We start from the raw sequence: 19025 nt of genomic DNA, 5'->3' as shown, positions 1-19025 counted from the left end.
GTGCGGAGAATCTCATTTTAAAATGAGCAATCATGTCCCTTATTTGAAAAGAATTGTTTAGTTCTGTCACTCAGATACTGATCCAGAAACCAAATAGCACTGCATTCAACCTGAATAAAACAATTCTGGCTAATTGTTGATACAAGTCACAGACATTTGAGAGGGTGGCATAATGTTACTGATAATGATACTGATTACTGACCAAACCTGATACCAACCTGATAAGTACACTGAGAATAGTTTTGATCTCTGATGTTATTAATGATCACTTTAACAGACTTTTTAAAAACAGCATCATCTTAAATATATCTCCATATAGTTTGACTGTACATTTTTATTTCTTGTTCTTTCTTCTTTCTTGTTCTTTCTTATAAAAGAATCAATAAATGTCTCATAACTACTCTTAGTGAATTGCTCACTTTGTCACTCTCGGTGTTCATTTATTTATTGATTTTAATATTAATGACTGAAGGCCATGCTGAGCTGACACTGCTGATCAATCTCACAATCCCTCCCTCCTTTCCTCCCCCGCTTGCCTCGTGAACAAACTTTTAATGTAGCCATCATAATTTTAAATCAATTACACTTAAGCAAATGCATGTCTCTATTGCAGACTATTTAATATGAAATTAGGGATTGATTCTGCCCACACTGTCATGCTTTGGTAGTTAGATGAAGATGTTCTGGTTACTGCTGTCAACTGCAATTTAGAAGTTGATGCATAACAAAACTATGCAAAAAATCCAAAACTAGAAGGAACATTTCTCTGTCTTGTTGTAAAGATATGAATGAAACCAAAAGCTTTACTAAGATCTTACTAAACTAATAGTTTGAGTGTGACTGTAAAGGGGTGTTCACATCAAAAGCATCTGACCCAAATTGAGCAGCAAATCTACATAGAAAATAAAAGTAAATGGCACGACAGCACGCAATTTCATATCAGTCGGTGCGAAGTTTCTCCTGACATCACATACGTGACGCAAGCGCAAATGAAGTGATGATCCAAAAATTGATATTTATGATCAAGCGGCGCGATAGAATTGATTCAAGCGATTTTTTCGTGTTAGATGCTTTTGTTGTGAACGCCCCTTAAATGCTGCATCATTTCCCTAGAGTCACATTGTTGCAGAATTAAAAGCTTTAAAAGGGACTTATGATTTCCAGGTCTATATTTATATTCTCTGTCTCTACTGGAATATCTTTGCCCGATTTACAGTCCAAAGATCCTTATTTATCTTGTACTGACTCTTCATGCTGCCCTCTGTTCAACCTCCATCTGAAATATTTCAGTAAAGTGGAGACCCCCTCCCGATGAGCCTACTGTTCTGATTGGCCAGCTCATGGAAGGCTTCCAGGGCTACATTTTCATGGTAGATAGACTCAAATTAGTAAAACTCAAGTCAATGTTTTTTTTCTCAGCCAACAAATATGCCCCTCTTATATCCTAGATATGAGATATGATATGAGTTTATCAGGTTAGATTAACTACAGGGGACCATGATAGAGAAACTGCACAGTAGAGGATGAAGCTACAAGAAGAAGACAAAGAAAGCTGGCAAATTACAGGGACAAGATAAAAAAAAAAAATACTGTCACTCCAAACTGCTTTCCAAGGACAAAAAGCACAAAAAACAACCCACACATAGCAAACACACTTGAGAGTAACCAATCTCTTAGAATCTGCAGGCGGGATTTAGTGAAACCTCAAGAAAGCAATCAACACCGCTATTAGTCTGAAGATGTTCCCCAGACAAGCGTTTTTTCAACAAGGCAGATGTGCTGTCATTTGGTGCTCTAACACACAGTAACACTCACCTACACACACTTCTAAGCGTGTATGTGTGACTGCATGAGAGCACAGCCTGTCCCGCTGGTCATCATTTATCACAGTAATGCCACACACACTAATCCCTTTACCACATACACACAAACACACACTTCCGGCTATAACACTCATTTGTTAAACAACACAGCAAAACTACAGAAGAGGTAAAGGTCTCTATTAATGGTTGCATCGGTGGTTAATACACCTAATAATATAGTAATGCTTTATATATCAGTAAGAATTCATTAATAAGACAAACTTTTGTGTTGCCAGGTTGTGAAAAATCCCTCTGGCTGGTCTTTAGCCTCCTTCAGCATGATACTTGCTTTGTCTTTATAGAGAGATGTTCAACTCATCTACAACGCAATATATTGTTCTACCAATTAACTCCTGGAAAAGAGTTGCATTCAGATGAAAGTCTGTTAATAAACAATGTATTGATACTCACCAATCTATAGAGCACAGTAAGGCCTGTAGTTATTGACTTGCTCACCAGATTTTTAAACTAATATTTAGCAAATTTCCTCATCTGGAATTCATATTGTATAACTGCTGTCAAAGAAGATGACACGCTTGATTTTTAAGCCCCTGTACTATTCTACAGTACTTCAGTTTTTGCCAGACACACTGACATGATATATTTACATTGAAAGACAGTGGGATACCTGCATTCCTACAGGCCTGAGAAGAAAGCTAGTGTCAGAAGGAGGTGTTACAGCCTCCTGTGCTGCAGCTAAATAATACAAGTGACATCTTCACCTCAGGGGAGAAAACATGAGCCAGTCTTACTGATTTGTCAGTACAGCTCTAGGATTTTTTTCCCACTCATAATGTGCATAGAGGCACACTCAAACACTCACAGACACCGAAGGACACATGTCAGACTGAACACTGATCCTCCTCGAGAGAACAGAAAGAGGAAGAACACGTAGAAGATAGAAAAGGCAGTGCATGTTAGTTTGTGTCTGTACAGTCTCTGATGAGTCTCTGTACTCTGTGTCTCATAATATGATCGGCTTGTCTTGACTCAACGTGTCAGAACAACCTTGGAAACCTACATTTTGACAAACATTAACCTGAACAGTGTAGACTGGACCAATAAAGTCAAATCAAGTAAGGGTTGTGATTGTAAAGATAATTCCTAGATCATTCTAGAAGACAAATATTTACTGATATATGTTTATCTCTCATTTCCTAATTTTGTTCAAAACTGTTACCTTTACACCAGTCAGCATTCAATCTCAACATCCTTTTTATTTGCTGCAGAACTGCTGTTGCTCACATTTTATCTTCTCAGCCTTTTCCTCTTTCATCCTGCATGAAAGAAGAATTTGCGAGCTTGTGGTGTCCTGTTGAATCAGTTGATCGTTGACATGTACAGTGTTAGTGTTCCTTTGTGAATTCAGTCAGTTTCCTTCAAGGCCAGGCAAGTTCATTTGTGTAGCACCTTTCACTGACAATGCAATACAAAGTGCTTTATATGAAACAAAGAAGGCAAGGTGTAAAAGAAACAAGAGACAAGGGCACATTTAAATAGAGTTAAATAAAATCTGAGATAAAAAAGAGCAAACATTTAATAAAAGAGATAGATTGAGAAATTACAGTGCAGCCAGTGTGTCAGATATGAATAAATAGTGCCAAATTATTCACTTGACAGTGGCCAACAGGATGTTTTTGAATCTTGATTTCAAAAAACTGACTATTTGAGCTGACCTTAAGTTTTCTGGCAGGTAGTTCAGATCTCCTCTGTCTGGAGTGGTATTTTGAAGTAATTTTTGTAATCTTGTAAATAACATACTGTAGCACTTCCCAACTAGTGATGTCAGGGCAGGTGTTTGTCATCAGCTAAACTGAGTAAATGAACTGCCTTTATACCACTGATCAGGGTGAGTGATTGCTGGAAAACAATAAGTAGTGCAGTAACATTTTTCTACTCATTTCAGTCAGTCACAACAATGTTTCGAAAATCTTAAAAGCTAGCATGTAGTCAGAAAGTTTCCATGGATATTAAAAATGTATGCTTGTTCTGCAGCAAAAACAGTTCACAAGCTGCAGTGTTGTTCCTTGCACTGTATTTCGATATCCCTGCCCCTATCAGTATCTTTGTGCACCTGCAGTATCAACATGCCCACTAGCCATATATTAAACACCAGTTATCTCCCACCACAGTAGAGCTTACTAGGCTACTTTAACACTTTTTGTGGCCTTTCACCTCAACAGTCAGTCTTGTTTTACAGAATCACTTGTGTCTTTCATTGCCAGAGAGATACTGCTGTGCCAGGAAGGGGGGATATTTCTGGTAGAGACCATTTTCATTTGTATATGGGTTTTGGAAAGAAAAAAACATTGTGTGGTATGTGAATTTCTTAAAGGGTAGGGCTCTATATTTTTCTTATTGCCAACAAATCTGATGTGCAGAGCCAATCCAACAATAAACCCATCCTACTTACAAGTATTGTGTAACCGCTGTTGTTGTCCAAAAGCTAACAAAAACATGTCAATGAGCCACATCGCTGCTGAGTGACATGCTCTCTGATGAGTTTGTGTGTAAACTGATGTGACTGTAATCTTTGTGGTGGAAGAACATGTCATATATCATGTAGGGAATGGACAATAACCAATACAATTATATCTGTATTTTCATATCAGGTCTGGTTGAGATGGAGTGCAAATGCTGTTTTGCTTCTTTAATTTTGATATGGATTCTCTCCATCGGTAAACAATTATGCCATTATACTGTTCCCAGAGATTGTACCTTCTACGTATTAAAACACTGTAGCAGCACAGCTTATCTTGCGCAATCACTCTTGTCTCACTAAACCCATAAAAATGCATATGTTCCTTTCATGTGTCTTTGCATTGAATCAATCACAATAACCACAGTGAGGACAAAAATATGAGTGGGTAATTTATGTGTTTAAAGGGGAAGTGAGAAAGCTATAGTTAATATGACAGGAGAGAATAAAAAACAAGGGATTGTGGGAGAGAGTGACAAAGAACGTCACCTGTCAAATAGTGATATTTTTATGCTTTAATGGGCTGACACTCATCACACCCTGATTATGGTGTCTGTTTCTGTCACATTATATGATACAGGATTTAGACTTAAATGTGTGTAAGTCATAGCTTGAGAGTAATATTTTCATCTTGCATGTATTGCATCTTAATGTATTTTAGGATAATAATAATAATTATTATTAGGAAAATTATTTTTTACCATAAATGGGAACAAAGATCATACTGAAACCAAGTAAATAAACTTGAAAACCATGCTCAAACATGATGCAATATATCAAAATCTACTTTACTAATATCTTATTAATTGCACTGAAAATGTAAATATGCAAAGGCTGCCAATATAAATCCATCCTGTAGCTACACTTAGGTTTAACATAATTTGTGCTTTGTGTTATCACCATGTTTTGCAATATTTACTCCACTCATTCCCTCTCTGTATTTCTCTAATGTTCTGTTATCTCTTTTTCTGTGTCCCTCCCTTCATTACCACACATCGATTTTAAAGGCTTAATTTCTACACAGCTTCATGTCTGTCTCAGACTCTCAGACTCCATAGATCAATAATGAAAAGTGGGATTGTATCAAATGACCCTGAAAAAATTGAGTCAACAAAGCTCAGCTGTTGAATTTAGCCCAGCACAGGGCCATATTGTTTTAGTGGGGTTCCCTCTTAGCTCCGCAAATCTGTATCAAGCTATTGTCAAGAGGCCTGTCCACCTCGTTTGTCCATGTCATCATAATAATGTGAAATCATAATAGCAGATTTGCAGGCAAAACATGCAATGTTTACATGTTCTCGGCTGTATGTCCACTTTAACCAGAGCCACTACTAATGACGGTATGTGGTACAGTTATCTTGCTAACATTACATATTCTAATATATATACATAGTTAGTATTTGTTAACCTCAAATCTCCAATCTTCTCCATTTCTCAGATGTTTAGTGCAGATGTATCTACTGTACTTTCCAACATGCCCTCTGAGTTACATTATTCTCAACAGCAGTTGGATAATAGCCAACCTGAAGTGCCAGATGGTTCGTAACACAGAACAACATGACAAGTCACCCTTCAAAGCTGTTTGGAAAAGGACAGACACTTTCAAAAAATACTTGGCAGGTGATTGGATAAACCATCTGTCTATCACCGTCTATCACCATCTTACCTTTTGAGACAGCTGGATTTGTGAGATCACACAAGAATCCTTATATGACACTGATTGATCTGAACAACTTTTGGTTTGGACACAAGTGCATAACTTGAAGCCTGACAAAAGGGATCATAATCACAATCTCACAAATCCAGCTACCACACAAGGTATGATAAGATAATAGTAAGAGTGAGATCTAAAACCCATAATAAATGAACAGCTCTACTCTGCAGTTACTATCTAAATTTAGATGTTTCCACTTTGTACCAGAAAGTGTTGGCAATTTGGGATTACTAAAAGATTATATTGCTTCCATCCTCATTTTAAATGAAGAATAAATTGCATGGTTCAGGGGTGCCAACAGAATTCAATTTGCTTGATCTTAAAATCCATCTGACTCACAATGTAATTTATGTTTGCATCTATAGTCTATTTGTATACAGTTTGTATTTGTGACTGCTTTTTAGACTCTGTTGCAGCAATACCATTCATTTAAACGTGTTAGAAGAATTACACAGTTCTTAAAGAAGCTGATCTAAGTTGGAGTGTATCTCAACATGGTGTGCTTGTTCATTTATTATTTATTAAATAACATATCAGTATTTTCCCAAATGTGACAGGAAATGCATGTTTAGCATAATGAAACAGCATCTGGATCTCTTTCTCTGAAAATGTGTCAATGCACTTGTTATACAGGTAATTGTGTGCTGGCTTCATTTCCTGTTTTTTTTTTTTGCCTAAGTGAATTTCTAAAATCTAATTAAATCCAATTTGTGCTCAAGCTTGTTGGTCTCATCCTAATCAGATAATATGCCAACACCGACCTAAATGAGGAAAGCATTGCTGACTTGCATTCCTTTAAAGTCTTATAATGAGACACTAGTGGGTGCTAGGAATTGAATAGAGGATGCTATCAGGATGACCTGCCAGGAATGATAAATTACTTCATAATGTATCCTTTAGCCTAATAGGACATAAGTCTATAGCCATATGATATAGCTTTAGTCTATAACAACTATAGCTTAACTAGTGAGGCAAACCAGAAAATATATTGTTGAATGGATGAAAACATCAACTTTTCTTTTTTTTCTTTTTTAAAACAAATCTTTCTTCTTTAGTACAATATGCAATGAAAGTTTGGTCCAAAAGTGTTTAGGAAAAGTTGGAGATGAAGGTATTATTGATCCAAAAGGTTTGAGTACTTGTAACAGTGGAATGTATAGTTGTGTACAGTGATTGTGTATGTGTATCAGTAAATTTGAGGTCACATTCTCTATGAGTTGTGCACTTCTCTCCACAAATACAACACAACGCTTACACATTCACACATTCTTAATTACAGGTGCACAAATCCTATTTTACAAGTCACAAAAAGAACTTTCTAGTTTTAATAGAACACAGATATTTTTGTGAGAAATTATTTTACATACATTGAACATTTATTGCACAAGTTCACATTCATATTTGCACATATTTAAATTGTGTCCACAACTTCACATTGTTTGATACAAGTATGTACACAACTCATAGAGTATGTGACCTCAAATTTACTGATACACATACACAATCACTGTACACAGCTACACATTCCACTGTTACAGGTGCTCAAACCTTTTGCACCAATAATACCTTCATATTAATTCTACAGATCAAACAAGATTGTGTTTCACATTATTGAACTCCAAACTGGATGGTGGAGGGAACAGACTATTGGGTACCACTTTTCATTTTACTTAATCTACTTTTTTCCCAGGTGGTCAGATGATTATATTTGTAGAGTGAAAGTCAGCTCTACTCTCTAGGATGTGTCACATCTTTCAGCTCATTGTTCTGGTTTTATTGCCCTTAAACTCCACTCTCATCAACCTTGTTTCAAGCAGCTCTGGGTAGCTAAAACCAGCCCAAGACCAAACAGCAGACAGACAAAGTCAGTTAAGAACTACAGCAGATATTTAGCAGATATCTCAGGAGTTTTGCAGGACCAAAATAAACTAAAGGGATAGTAGATTACGAGACTTAAATTCATACATAGTGGCCACAAACATGACTAATGCTAATGCTGCACTGTGTCTACTGGATGTACATTATAGGTGACACAGCAACTTCATAATGACAATATATGTAAGTTAAAATATGTCTGTTCCCTCAAAAATTAAATATGAAAATTGTTTTTTTTCCTCTTTGTGACAAGCAGCTGTTTCCTGTTAAATCTGCGTCATTCACTTAAAGTTCTATAATACGAGTGATTCACATTTGCACATCTTTTTGCTTTTATTCCATTAAACTGCTACATTATGCAGTTTGATGGAGTAAAAGGAGGAAGCTAGCCTTTCAGTAGATCACTATAATTGTCCATTACTGTGTTGGCCTAACATCCCATGTCTTTGTGTGTGGTTTTGCATTGTTCGCCACAGATAGTGAATACACGGTGAATGGGCAGCCTAATTTATTCTGTAATGAATTCTTCACAGAAATTGTGAGGCAAATTTCAAAGTGAAGTTTCAGGGACATCTTTCTGTCAAACGCGTGATGTTTTTAATGAAGTTAGTGAGCTTTAATTCACAGGCATCATCATAGCAACCTTGACATCAAGACTATTTTGAACCAAAAGGGAAACAAACCCTTAAAAGAATTGAATCCTCTAGTACTTATAAAAAAGATATATTGTTGTAATTCTGGGGTCACCAGTTTTGCTGCATGGTTATTGATTGGTGGAAGAGTCTGAACCAAACCCTCAGAGTGTTTCTCTCACAGATGGTCTGAACCTAATAACCAGATGCTTCTGCACTGCACTGCATATGGTCGTATGTTAAATTGAAGAAATCTTATATACATTTTTAATTGACAGGATCAGCGCAAATTCAATTTGATTTAATGTCATATTGTGTTACACAGATGAGCATACTGTGATATTTAGCAAGGAAACATAATTTTATTAGATGATTCAAGTCGGTTCAAAGATCTGTAGATATGAATGAGGCTCACTTTGGACTGCAGCAGTGTTATATTTGGACACATTTTACTGTTTGCAGATTATTTCTTGTTTCCTTACGAATCTATTCTGTGCTGTAGCAAGTGCATCAACAAACACACTAAAACAAGGATTTCTTGAAGGTTAAACGCTATAAAGATATATGGTCTCATTGTCAGCCAGGACTTCAGAGACATGTATGGTCTTTGTGGGCTAGGTTTATGGTTGGTTATTGCTTGTTTTTAAGTATGAGTGTATGGGCTCATGATGGGCACAGTGTAAACCATCTGTGATCCATTTATAGTGCTGTGCAAAATGAAGCATCATGAGCATTTTGTCTGTCTGTCTGATGGCTGGCAGTCTGTGCCTCTCTGCTTGTCTCTCTGTGCATCTGTCTGTCTGTCTATCTGTGTCTGTCTGCTCTCCATCTGCCTGCCTTTGTGTTTACTCATAATCTGTGTCTGCATCACTCTTGAGCAAATGGCAGCCAAGATATTAAGAAGTCAAAATCAAACCACAATGTTATTGGATACATTCATCATTCAAACTGCAGGATGGCACTTAATACTGCAGCACAATTTCAACCCTAATCAGAATATTACGTTAGCACCAATGAAAATGACACTAATTGCAGTTTTAGGTATGGCCACACTGATCTCCTGTGTCAGGTTGATCTATTCTAAAGCTCATTAAAAGAAATGTTCCTTTCCAACTAAGAGTTTGGCCTTAAAAGTGTACAAGTGGGCATCCATTTTCTTTCTCTTATCTGTTGAACAGAAAATGTGATGTCCAGTAGAGGGCAGCATAGACAACTGAGAGCTTCTCAATGTACTAATGGTAAAATCTTCTTCTCTTCTCTTCTCTTCTCTTCCAGGGCCAAAGTGTTTCGGGGAAAGAAAGTCATCGGGGAGTACGACATCAAGGTGGAGCAGGTATAGCATACATTTTTATAGATTTTTGATACTGCAGAATCATTTATAAAAGGTTGAAGGGGGATCTGAACAGAGATGAAAGTGAGTGGACACCATATTAATATGTTTGATATGGAAATGCTTTCAGTGACAATCAGAGACACTGGTACACCACATTTTTAATAAAACAAAAAAAAAATTCAGATAAGGTCTTTTTTTTGTTGCTTTACAGAACATGTTAAACTATCCTGGAAAGAAGCTAAGTGTGTGTCAAAGAAGACAGGCAGTAGCACAATTAACACAGTTGCAGGCATAAACAACAAAAAACATTCCCCAATGAAAATAAAAAATAATGAAAAATCAAAGATATCCATCAATATTCTTCACAGGTCATCAACATCAGGGATCAAACAGGGGCAGTATGAATCAGTCAAATCATCTAAAGTTAGATCGGCCTACCCTCAAGTAATTTCTATTTTAAATGCATCCAGTCAGACCAGCTCCCAAAGATTCAATTAATTTTGCAACTGATCCCAAGCAGAAGGAGTAATCTGGGCCTGTAGACGTCCGAATGACAGATTCCAGTCCCGGACCTTCTAGCTTCATTGTTGATTTTCATTGTGCTTCTCTCTCCTATCCTTCATGTCTCTCCTCTCTACCCCAACCGGTCAAGGCAGATGGCCGCCCACTCTGAGTCTGGTTCTGCCTGAAGTTTCTTCCTGTTAAAAGGGAGTTTTTTCTTGCCACTATTTTTCCTTATCCACTACAGGCTTTTGGGACAGATAGTAGAAATTAGTCTTGGGTGCAAAATGGTAACTTCCCATACTTTTCTGATGAATGTGGATCTGTAGGTAAGATAGAAGCAGACCAAGAATAACTTATAAATAAGACTATGCTGGTGTTTAAGTCTATGGGTGGACAAGGTAATATTATCTTTGCAGTAAACCTCTGTGCTGGCAGCAACAAGTCTCCATGAAGGAAAAGCAAGACTTGTTTCTATAATAAAAAAAACACTTTCATCTTTAGTTTTTCAAATGCTGAATGTGAGGCTTAAAAGAGAGATAATTATTTATAACAATTCATGGATATTTGTGTTGAGATACAGACTCAGTCTCAGAGCCCTGAAAAGTGGTGATAGATGGAAGGTTCATTGGCTTTGATTTTGCATATGAGTTTTGTCAGCATTCAAAACATGTTCTAAGCCACACAAAGTACATTATGTAGTATTAAAAACAAGTTGTAGCTGACAAAGTGGCAGGTTTGGTGTAGAAGCAGAACAGTATGTCATGGTATCATCAGCATAAACATGGAAATTTGCATTGTTCCGTGGGTCACTGCCTTGGATGAACTAAGGGATCTAGAAGAGATATGTTCTTCTAGCTTTTGCCAATGCCACATTGCACTCATGAAGTAAATCAGGAATAAACCATGCATTGTTTCGGCCTTTTACTCTACTTTCTGAGGTGAGCATGCTTGTCGACACATTTAGTAGATACTAGAATAGTAGAATTTGCTGGTACAACTCAAAAGAACAGCTCAGAACTCTGTCAATCATTGCAAGCCGTTCTGGTTCAGAGGCAGCAAAGCAGGCCCAAACCACAATCCTGTCACCACCATGTTTCACAGATGGAATTAGGCTCTTATGCTGGAATGAGCAAACCGCAGATGAGTAGCAATGTTCTTTTTGGAGAGTAGTGGCTTTTTTTTTGCAACTCTGCCATGCACACCATTGATGATGTTCAATATTCTCCTGATGGTGGACTCATGAACATTGACTGTAGCTGCTGCAAGAAAGAGTTTTAGTTTCCGAGACATTACCCTGGGCTACCTTGTGACCTTCCAGACTACTACCTTCCTTGCTCTGGGTGTTATCTTTGTTGGTCGACCGCTCCTAAGGAGGATAACAATGGTGTTCAGTGTCTTCTATTTGTACATGATCTGCCTGACAGTCAACAGGTGGAGTCCAAACTCTTTAGAAAAGGTTTAGTAACCCTTTCCAGCCTGGTGAACATTAACAACTCTTCTTCTTTTGTTTGTGCCATGACACACTTCCACAAATCTGTGTTGATAAACTCAGACTTTGATAGTGAAGACTCAGATTCCCATCCTTTAAATAAGGCAGGTCCTCCCAGACTCACCCCTGATAGTCATTTTATTGATTGAAACACCTGAATCTAATTCCCCCCTCAAATGAATCCAAATTTCTTAGAAGTTTACAGTACATACTTTTACGACACACATGTAACATTGGATCATTTTCCTCAATGAAGAAGTTTAAGTTTTTTTGTTTCATTTGTTTAATTAATGTCTCATCTAGTTTTAGGACTTGCATGATAATCTCATTATTTTAGGTCATATTTATGCAGAAATAGAGCAAATTATAAATGATTCACTTTCAAGCATCACAGTATGGTTTCATATTGGTTGAACCACCTAACCAGCTAACCATTTTGCAATACTTGATGACTACATGTGGAATGACTATATTGTTTGGGGTTTCTCACCAAAGAGTTTCACACCTAATAGATGCTGACAGTTAAATTACAACCTCAAGTCTTACCACAGAAACAAAAATAGACACCAGAGGAGACAGGAGTTGTTTGCAGCTATGAGTCAGAGAAGTCTTCACTATATTTGCAACCACACCAAAGTGAGGCATACATCCATTATTTTACTAAAACAACCACATGGTTTATGTAAACAATATTATGGATTTATTTGAATCCTAAATATAGTTATACATATTCAAATAAGCTTCTAAAGTGTAACAATACTTTAGTATATTGTCCTACCTCTTTTATTCTCACTGCCTCTGCAAAAAAATAGTTATTAAAAAAAGTAATTCAGTATTTATTTGCTGTGTTTTTATCCCAGTACAATTTATTGATTAAAATAAATTAAATGTGCATAAATGTGCAAGCACTGAGAATACACTACTTTGGTATTCTGCTTCTTTGGAGTTGTTTATTTAAAGCACAAGGAACCATTTATAACCGACATGTTTGTCAAGAGTTAATGTTTGTAACTGATTCAACTGTCCTGTATCTTTCCGTCCTCGTAGGCTGAGTTCTCAGAGATCAACCTCGTCTCGCATTCAAATGGAACCTGTAATGTGGACATGCAGGTCATCAGGGGCGGGACCAAAGTGGTCAGGTCAGTAACCCCCCCTCCCACACACACACACACACACACACACACTGGTTCCTCTGTGTTCTTTGAGAAAAACTAAACTGTAATTTTGGATTAAAATCTCACTTCTCAATCCTAAAAGTTTACCCTGTGTTTCTGTGAACTTGACTTTTGATGCAAGGATTTTTGATGTTATGATGTTATGTTCTTCCGGAGAAGTATAAGAAACACATTGATTTTTTAAGCACAGCATTGTGATCTTGATTGTGCATGACAATGAGTGTTCTTTCCTCTAAGATTAATTACTCCGAACTACAAAATGCAAGCAAATACTCAGCACTTTCCAACTGACTTACTGTTTCCATTTTTAAAAGTTTCCTTTTTACCACTGTGTTTGTGCATTGATGATGTTTCAAAGATTGTTCTGTGAGATTAGACAGAATGTTACTGGAAATAATGAATAGACTTGTTTACTGCATACTCTGATCAGTGGAAAAATGGCAGAGGCGTATGGCCACAACCATTTCCCACAGACTAGTGCTGAAGCTCTACAGTACGTTCAAACATGTGAGGGTACTGTAAACCAGGCAATCAAACAGACACACTCACACACCACAAACCACACTGACACAAACACCAGTGTCCCAGCTGAAAACTGCCAGTGATTAAGCAAGACTGTAACTCCCACTTCTTACCAACCAACAAAAGCAACAGGAAATGAAGACGGCAGCCATAGTCTGATAATCTCTGTCCTGTAATTACGCTTTATGAGGGGTTGGTCTGCATACACTCACACACAAACACACAGTCAACAGTGACCACTGCCTGAGATAGTTGGGATTCAGGGAAATTTTGATTCTTAGAGAGAATGATTCACCTGTTTTTTCATGTCTGCAGAAGCATTATTCTCACACAACGGGTGTCATTTGAACCTCAGGAGTCATATCATGGCCTCAGCTTTGCCCAAACATTGACATACTGCAGAGAAAATCAATGAGTTTACAACATGATTGTCAGTCTGTCTTGTCTGCCTGTCTGAATTCAATACAGGCTCTTTAAACTTGACCGATTTTAACAATCTACATTTGTCTACTTAATTGCAGTGTGTCCATCAATTTCAAGTGAAAGTAGTGATTTTGCTTACTCCTCTGAGTCTGCGTGTTGCTAAGTAACACTCAACCCGGAGATGTTATCTTGTACACGCTCTGAGCTTGATGAACATGATTTACAGCTCCTCTCATCTATTTTCTTACAGTATGTCTTTATCTTGCTTTGTTTTGTTGACTGATGGCAACTGAAAGAACAGAGTAATAACATCAAATGCTAAAACCATAGCCTACAATTTATGACATATTCACAAGTTAAAACATATAGACACTCATGATTTGTAACATATCATTTGCAAAGTCAAAAAGTCAAAGTTTTGGTAAAAGAAGAAGGCGGTGCTTATCATACTACAGTATGTGGAAAATACAACATCAGCACACAGCAGGGATAAAGACACTTAAATATCTACATTTTGAGTTATACTGTGTAACCGCAGATGGACTCTGGTCATTTTTGGCTGGAACATTTGCTACTCCTTTTGGTGCATGCATGCATGGTTAACTTCCATATGCTCAGCCACACACATGGAGGTCAAATGAGAAAAAGAATACACACTTCAATAAATGAATAATGATGTTACAGACATCACAACACAGAGTATGCAGAGAAAAAGTTTTGAATTTTCTCCTCTTTGACATTGAAACATTTTTCTTTCCCTTTTTTAACTCTTAAATTATAAGACTGGTACAATATTATTCTCTGTCTTAGTGTCAGCAAATCCCATGTAAAGTCAGAAATTAACATTGTGTTAGTCTGTCTCTCAAAATATTTTAACCATATAGCTTATTAGCCTATGTGTTCCTATATAAATAGATCTATAAAAACTAAATATACAGTATATTTTCTTCTTTTTAAGCAACATAATTTCCTGGGCACTGTTGTGCACTGTAGTGTTTCATACAAACATTACTCAGACAAGAGTAAATAGTGTATTTTGTTAGGGGTTATTTTGAGTGGTGCATTAACACACATTTGGTGCTCCAATAAATATTTACTCAGTGGGATTGACTCCATAAACAACAGCAGCGATGGTTATGGTAATGAGGGAACATTTCACCCAATGCTTTGACTCACTTTTTTTTGACAGTTTTTGGACAATAGTGGAAGTGCATCATGTGTTGGCTGCATGTGCAATACGTGTTAGCAGCAATTATGTTTGTTGTTGTTGTTTTGTCTTTTCATTAGATTTGTTGACAATAAGAAAGTTAGAGAATATCACCAGGCTTATCCTTTAGATATGTTCATTTTAAAATGTGTGAGTGCAGATGGACTTCTGTCTTGCCAGTACCCATTGGACATCTAATCTCTTGCTAATCTCATTGGTGCATGCTTGATTAACTTCCACATGCTCAGCCACACACAGGTACATCCAGGTCAAATGAGATTAAGAAATGTACACTGTTCCTAAAAGGGATAAATAGAGTGCAAGAGATATCACATATTTCCCCTTTTTGTTTTTCTCTCTTGCTTTTTAAATCTTCATCAGGAAATGTAGCCAACAGAGCTAAATTATGTTAGCTCATATCTTTTAGTGAGTTGTTTCAACTATGTTCTTCCCGGAAATGTTTTACATTTGGTTTAGTGCATCGGGTTAGAAATGAAAACCCACAGTGAATGTAAACGCTGAAAGCTAGTTAGGACCACCGTGGCTTTGCCTACAACACTGATCTAGGGCATAAAATAGAGCACCATGGCCATGTTGATCTATACTTCTTACTGTCACGAATAAAGAGATTACAGTCACATTAATTGTGTTGTCCTCTCCTCCAGACTCTTTCAGTTCCTCAGAGTGTCTGATTAGTATTCCCAATGCATGAAAAGCTGGTGATAATCACACTGAGCCAGAGTTTTCTCTCTCTCTGCCTTGTTCTCTCACTCCTCTCTACATTTCTTTTACACCGTATTTTTTTCTCTTTGTCTTTACTCGTAACTCTCCACTCTCTCTCTCTCTTTCTGCCTTCTGTCACATGCTCTGTCTCTCTTACACATGCAGAGACAAAAGGGAAAAATAACAGGAGTCATGCCCTATCACCGTCACCCTTCCACTTAGCTGAACCGCAATGAAAATTGTTTTTGCCCTTAACCTGCTGGTCACAAATTACTTCTCTCCAGAGCTGTGGTTTTTATTGCTTTTCTTTGGAGACCCACATATTTATAAAGCAAAACATAAACAATATTCCAAAACCATAGACGATCATGAAACTCATGTTTAGGTGACTGTTTGTCATTTAGCATTCTGAATTATGTTTATATGTTTAGATTTGGCTCTATTTAATGTCTATTTTTGGATGCCAGATTTTCTCTGCACTGCAGTCATCGTTACTTCTAACTCTATAGGATTGGCCTGCGGAGAGCTTCAGATAGCCATATGCAAACTTCTTGACTGACACATGCCATCAGCTGCTTTACTTCTGCCAGCGATGACTCACCAAGAGATCTATCTATACTATCATCCATCCATCCATCCATCCACCTTCTACCGCTTATCCGGGGTCAGATCGCGGGGGCAGCAGCCTAAGCAGGGAAGCTTACCTTTCCCCAGCCACTTCATCCAGTTCTTCCCGGGGGATCCCAAGGCGTTCCCAGGCCAGCTGAGAGACATAGTCTCTTCAGCGTGTCCTGGGTCATCCCCGGGGTCTCCTACCGGTGGGACGTGCCCTGAACACCTCACCAGGGAGGCGTCCGGGAGGCACGGGTCACTACCCAAAGCTCATGATCATAGGTGAGGGTAGCAACGAAGATCAACTGGTAAATCAAGAGCCTTGGCTTTTGGCTCAGCTTCCTCTTCACCACGACCATTACTGCAGACACCGCACCAATCTGCCTGTCGATCACCCGCTCCATCCTTTCCTCACTCATGAACAAGACTCCAAGGTACTTGAACTCCTCCACTTGGGACAGGATTTGGAGGTGCTGATTCTCATCCGGCCGCTTCACACTCGGTGGCGAACCGATCCAGTGAGAGTTGGAGGTCACACTCTGATGAAGCCAACAGGACAACACCATCTGCAAAAAGCAGTGACCCAATCCTGAGGTCACCAAACCGGAACCCCTCAATGCCGTGGCTGCGCCTAGAAATCCTGTTCATAAAGATTATGAACAGAATCAGTGGAAAGGGCAGCCCTGGCGGAGTCCAACCCTCACTGGAAACGAGTTCGACTTACTACCGGCAATGTGGACCAAGCTCTGACACTAGTCGTACAGGGAACGGACGGCCCGTATCAGGGGGTCTATACTATCATGTGATAGTCAATGTGTCAATGCTTTTTGTTGGATTTGAGGAGGTTTGCGCTTCAGCAACCCCAAAATTCTTATCCTACAAGCTCTTGCTCTTCTAAAGTTAAAAAATGACAAGATGCTGTGTGAAAATAGAAACAAGTATGCTAAAGACTAACCACCTCTACACTGTGATTAATGAATAATGCTCCTTTATTTCCATGTCATTGACTGGTGAGGATTTTTTTTCCCCTGGTACATACAGCTTCCTCAGTCTTTCTAACACAATATCAGGGTATATCAGGTTTCTCATTTTAATAGAAGTCTATAGGAAGCATTGAAATGTCAACCATGACAGCTTTTTCAACCAACTCATGGAATTTACATTAGTTTAATCCACTAGCTGGCTACAGTTTAAACTGCAAGGGGCAGTTGTCATTTTAAATGGCAAAATCGATGGTTGTTGTCTGGAAGCCTGCTTTTGTCTACCTCTATTTGAAATTAAGGACCCATTATTTAAAAAGTTATAAGTGCCATTTCAGTGACCAATCTGTCACTGTTATCGTTGTTAACAGTATATTAGCTGTTTGAGAACAGAAAGCTCGACAAGTGCAGCAATTGTTACTCAGGAGGCAGGGTTTAACGGGTTTAACGAATCAACCTGCACATGAAGCAAGTAGAAGAGACTGAATCTCAGGTGCTGTTGTGGTTGACAGACATAGATGTAATTTTAAAGGACTTTTGGTTGACTTTTTTGGTTCAGTTAACCAGTTCTCCAAAAATCAGTCACAGACTAGTTTTAATACAACGCAATGAGCAGTGTCTGTTCACTGGAGATGTGAGTTAAATTAATTATCACTACTGCCAGTGCCACCCCTAGTTATCTGCTTGTTTCCTTATTCAGTAATGCATTAAAACATGGCGGGTCATCAATCATTTTGCTCCAATTTACTGCTCAATCTTGTTAAAGCATTCCCAGATCTCAACTGTTTGAAGCACAAGTGTGCTCCAAAAAGCACCCAGCTACCAACACTGAATTCAATTTAGAAATGTCTGGCATCATCCAAGGTGATGATCCAACTGAAGCAAAAGTCATCTCTTGCTAAACTGGTTGCAGAAGAGAGAACATGACCAGCTCCTCTAGCGCAGGAGGGATGCCAAGTTTATTACATTTTAGAAGAAAACAACATGTGAAAACAGGAGATGAAACAGTGACCTGCGGTAGAATCAGGTTAGAGAAGATCACCTTCAGTGATACATGTAAAATGATATATTGTAAAGTCATTTTATTTAAATAGTCATATAATAGTAATAATAGTTTAAATAGTAGCATCATTTACTCACTTCAGGCTTCATTTACCATCACATGTCATGATTGTCCCAAATCCTTCACAAATTATGTTTTTGGCAGTCAAATGTTAGACTTATGTATCTGTTTTGTCACTGCCACATCATCCTGGTTGCTCAGTATAGCAGCTTTCACTGGTGGTTTTGTGGGTTTTTAATCTGAACCATGACTCTGCGTTTAATGTCATCCCGTCTCTTTCTTGCATGCAAAAATACAGGTCAGTGACATCTGCCATCTAAAAATGTCTGGTGTTATCAAATGACCCTGCTGCCAGACACTGATAAGTGACAGCAGCTGGGCTTTTTTGTGACTCTGTTATGACTCAGACTGCTCAGGAAGATAATGACATTT

General features: G+C 38.0%; 1 protein-coding gene across 3 annotated transcripts in view; it reads left to right on the top strand.

Moving 5' to 3' along the window:
• Positions 1-19025, top strand: part of syn2b (synapsin IIb) — a 77337-nt gene that overhangs the window by 33536 nt on the left and 24776 nt on the right. For all 3 annotated transcript variants that reach the window (XM_053315312.1, XM_053315311.1, XM_053315310.1), the window contains exons 2-3: positions 9838-9895; positions 12936-13027. In XM_053315312.1, coding sequence (XP_053171287.1) covers positions 9838-9895; positions 12936-13027 — 150 coding nt within the window. The remainder of the gene's footprint in view (positions 1-9837; positions 9896-12935; positions 13028-19025) is intronic.

The sequence above is a fragment of the Scomber japonicus genome, chromosome 3 (assembly GCF_027409825.1).
Source record: "Scomber japonicus isolate fScoJap1 chromosome 3, fScoJap1.pri, whole genome shotgun sequence".
NCBI lineage: Eukaryota > Metazoa > Chordata > Actinopteri > Scombriformes > Scombridae > Scomber > Scomber japonicus.
Note: the sequence above shows the minus strand (reverse complement) of the source record. Positions and strands in the feature narration are given on the sequence as shown.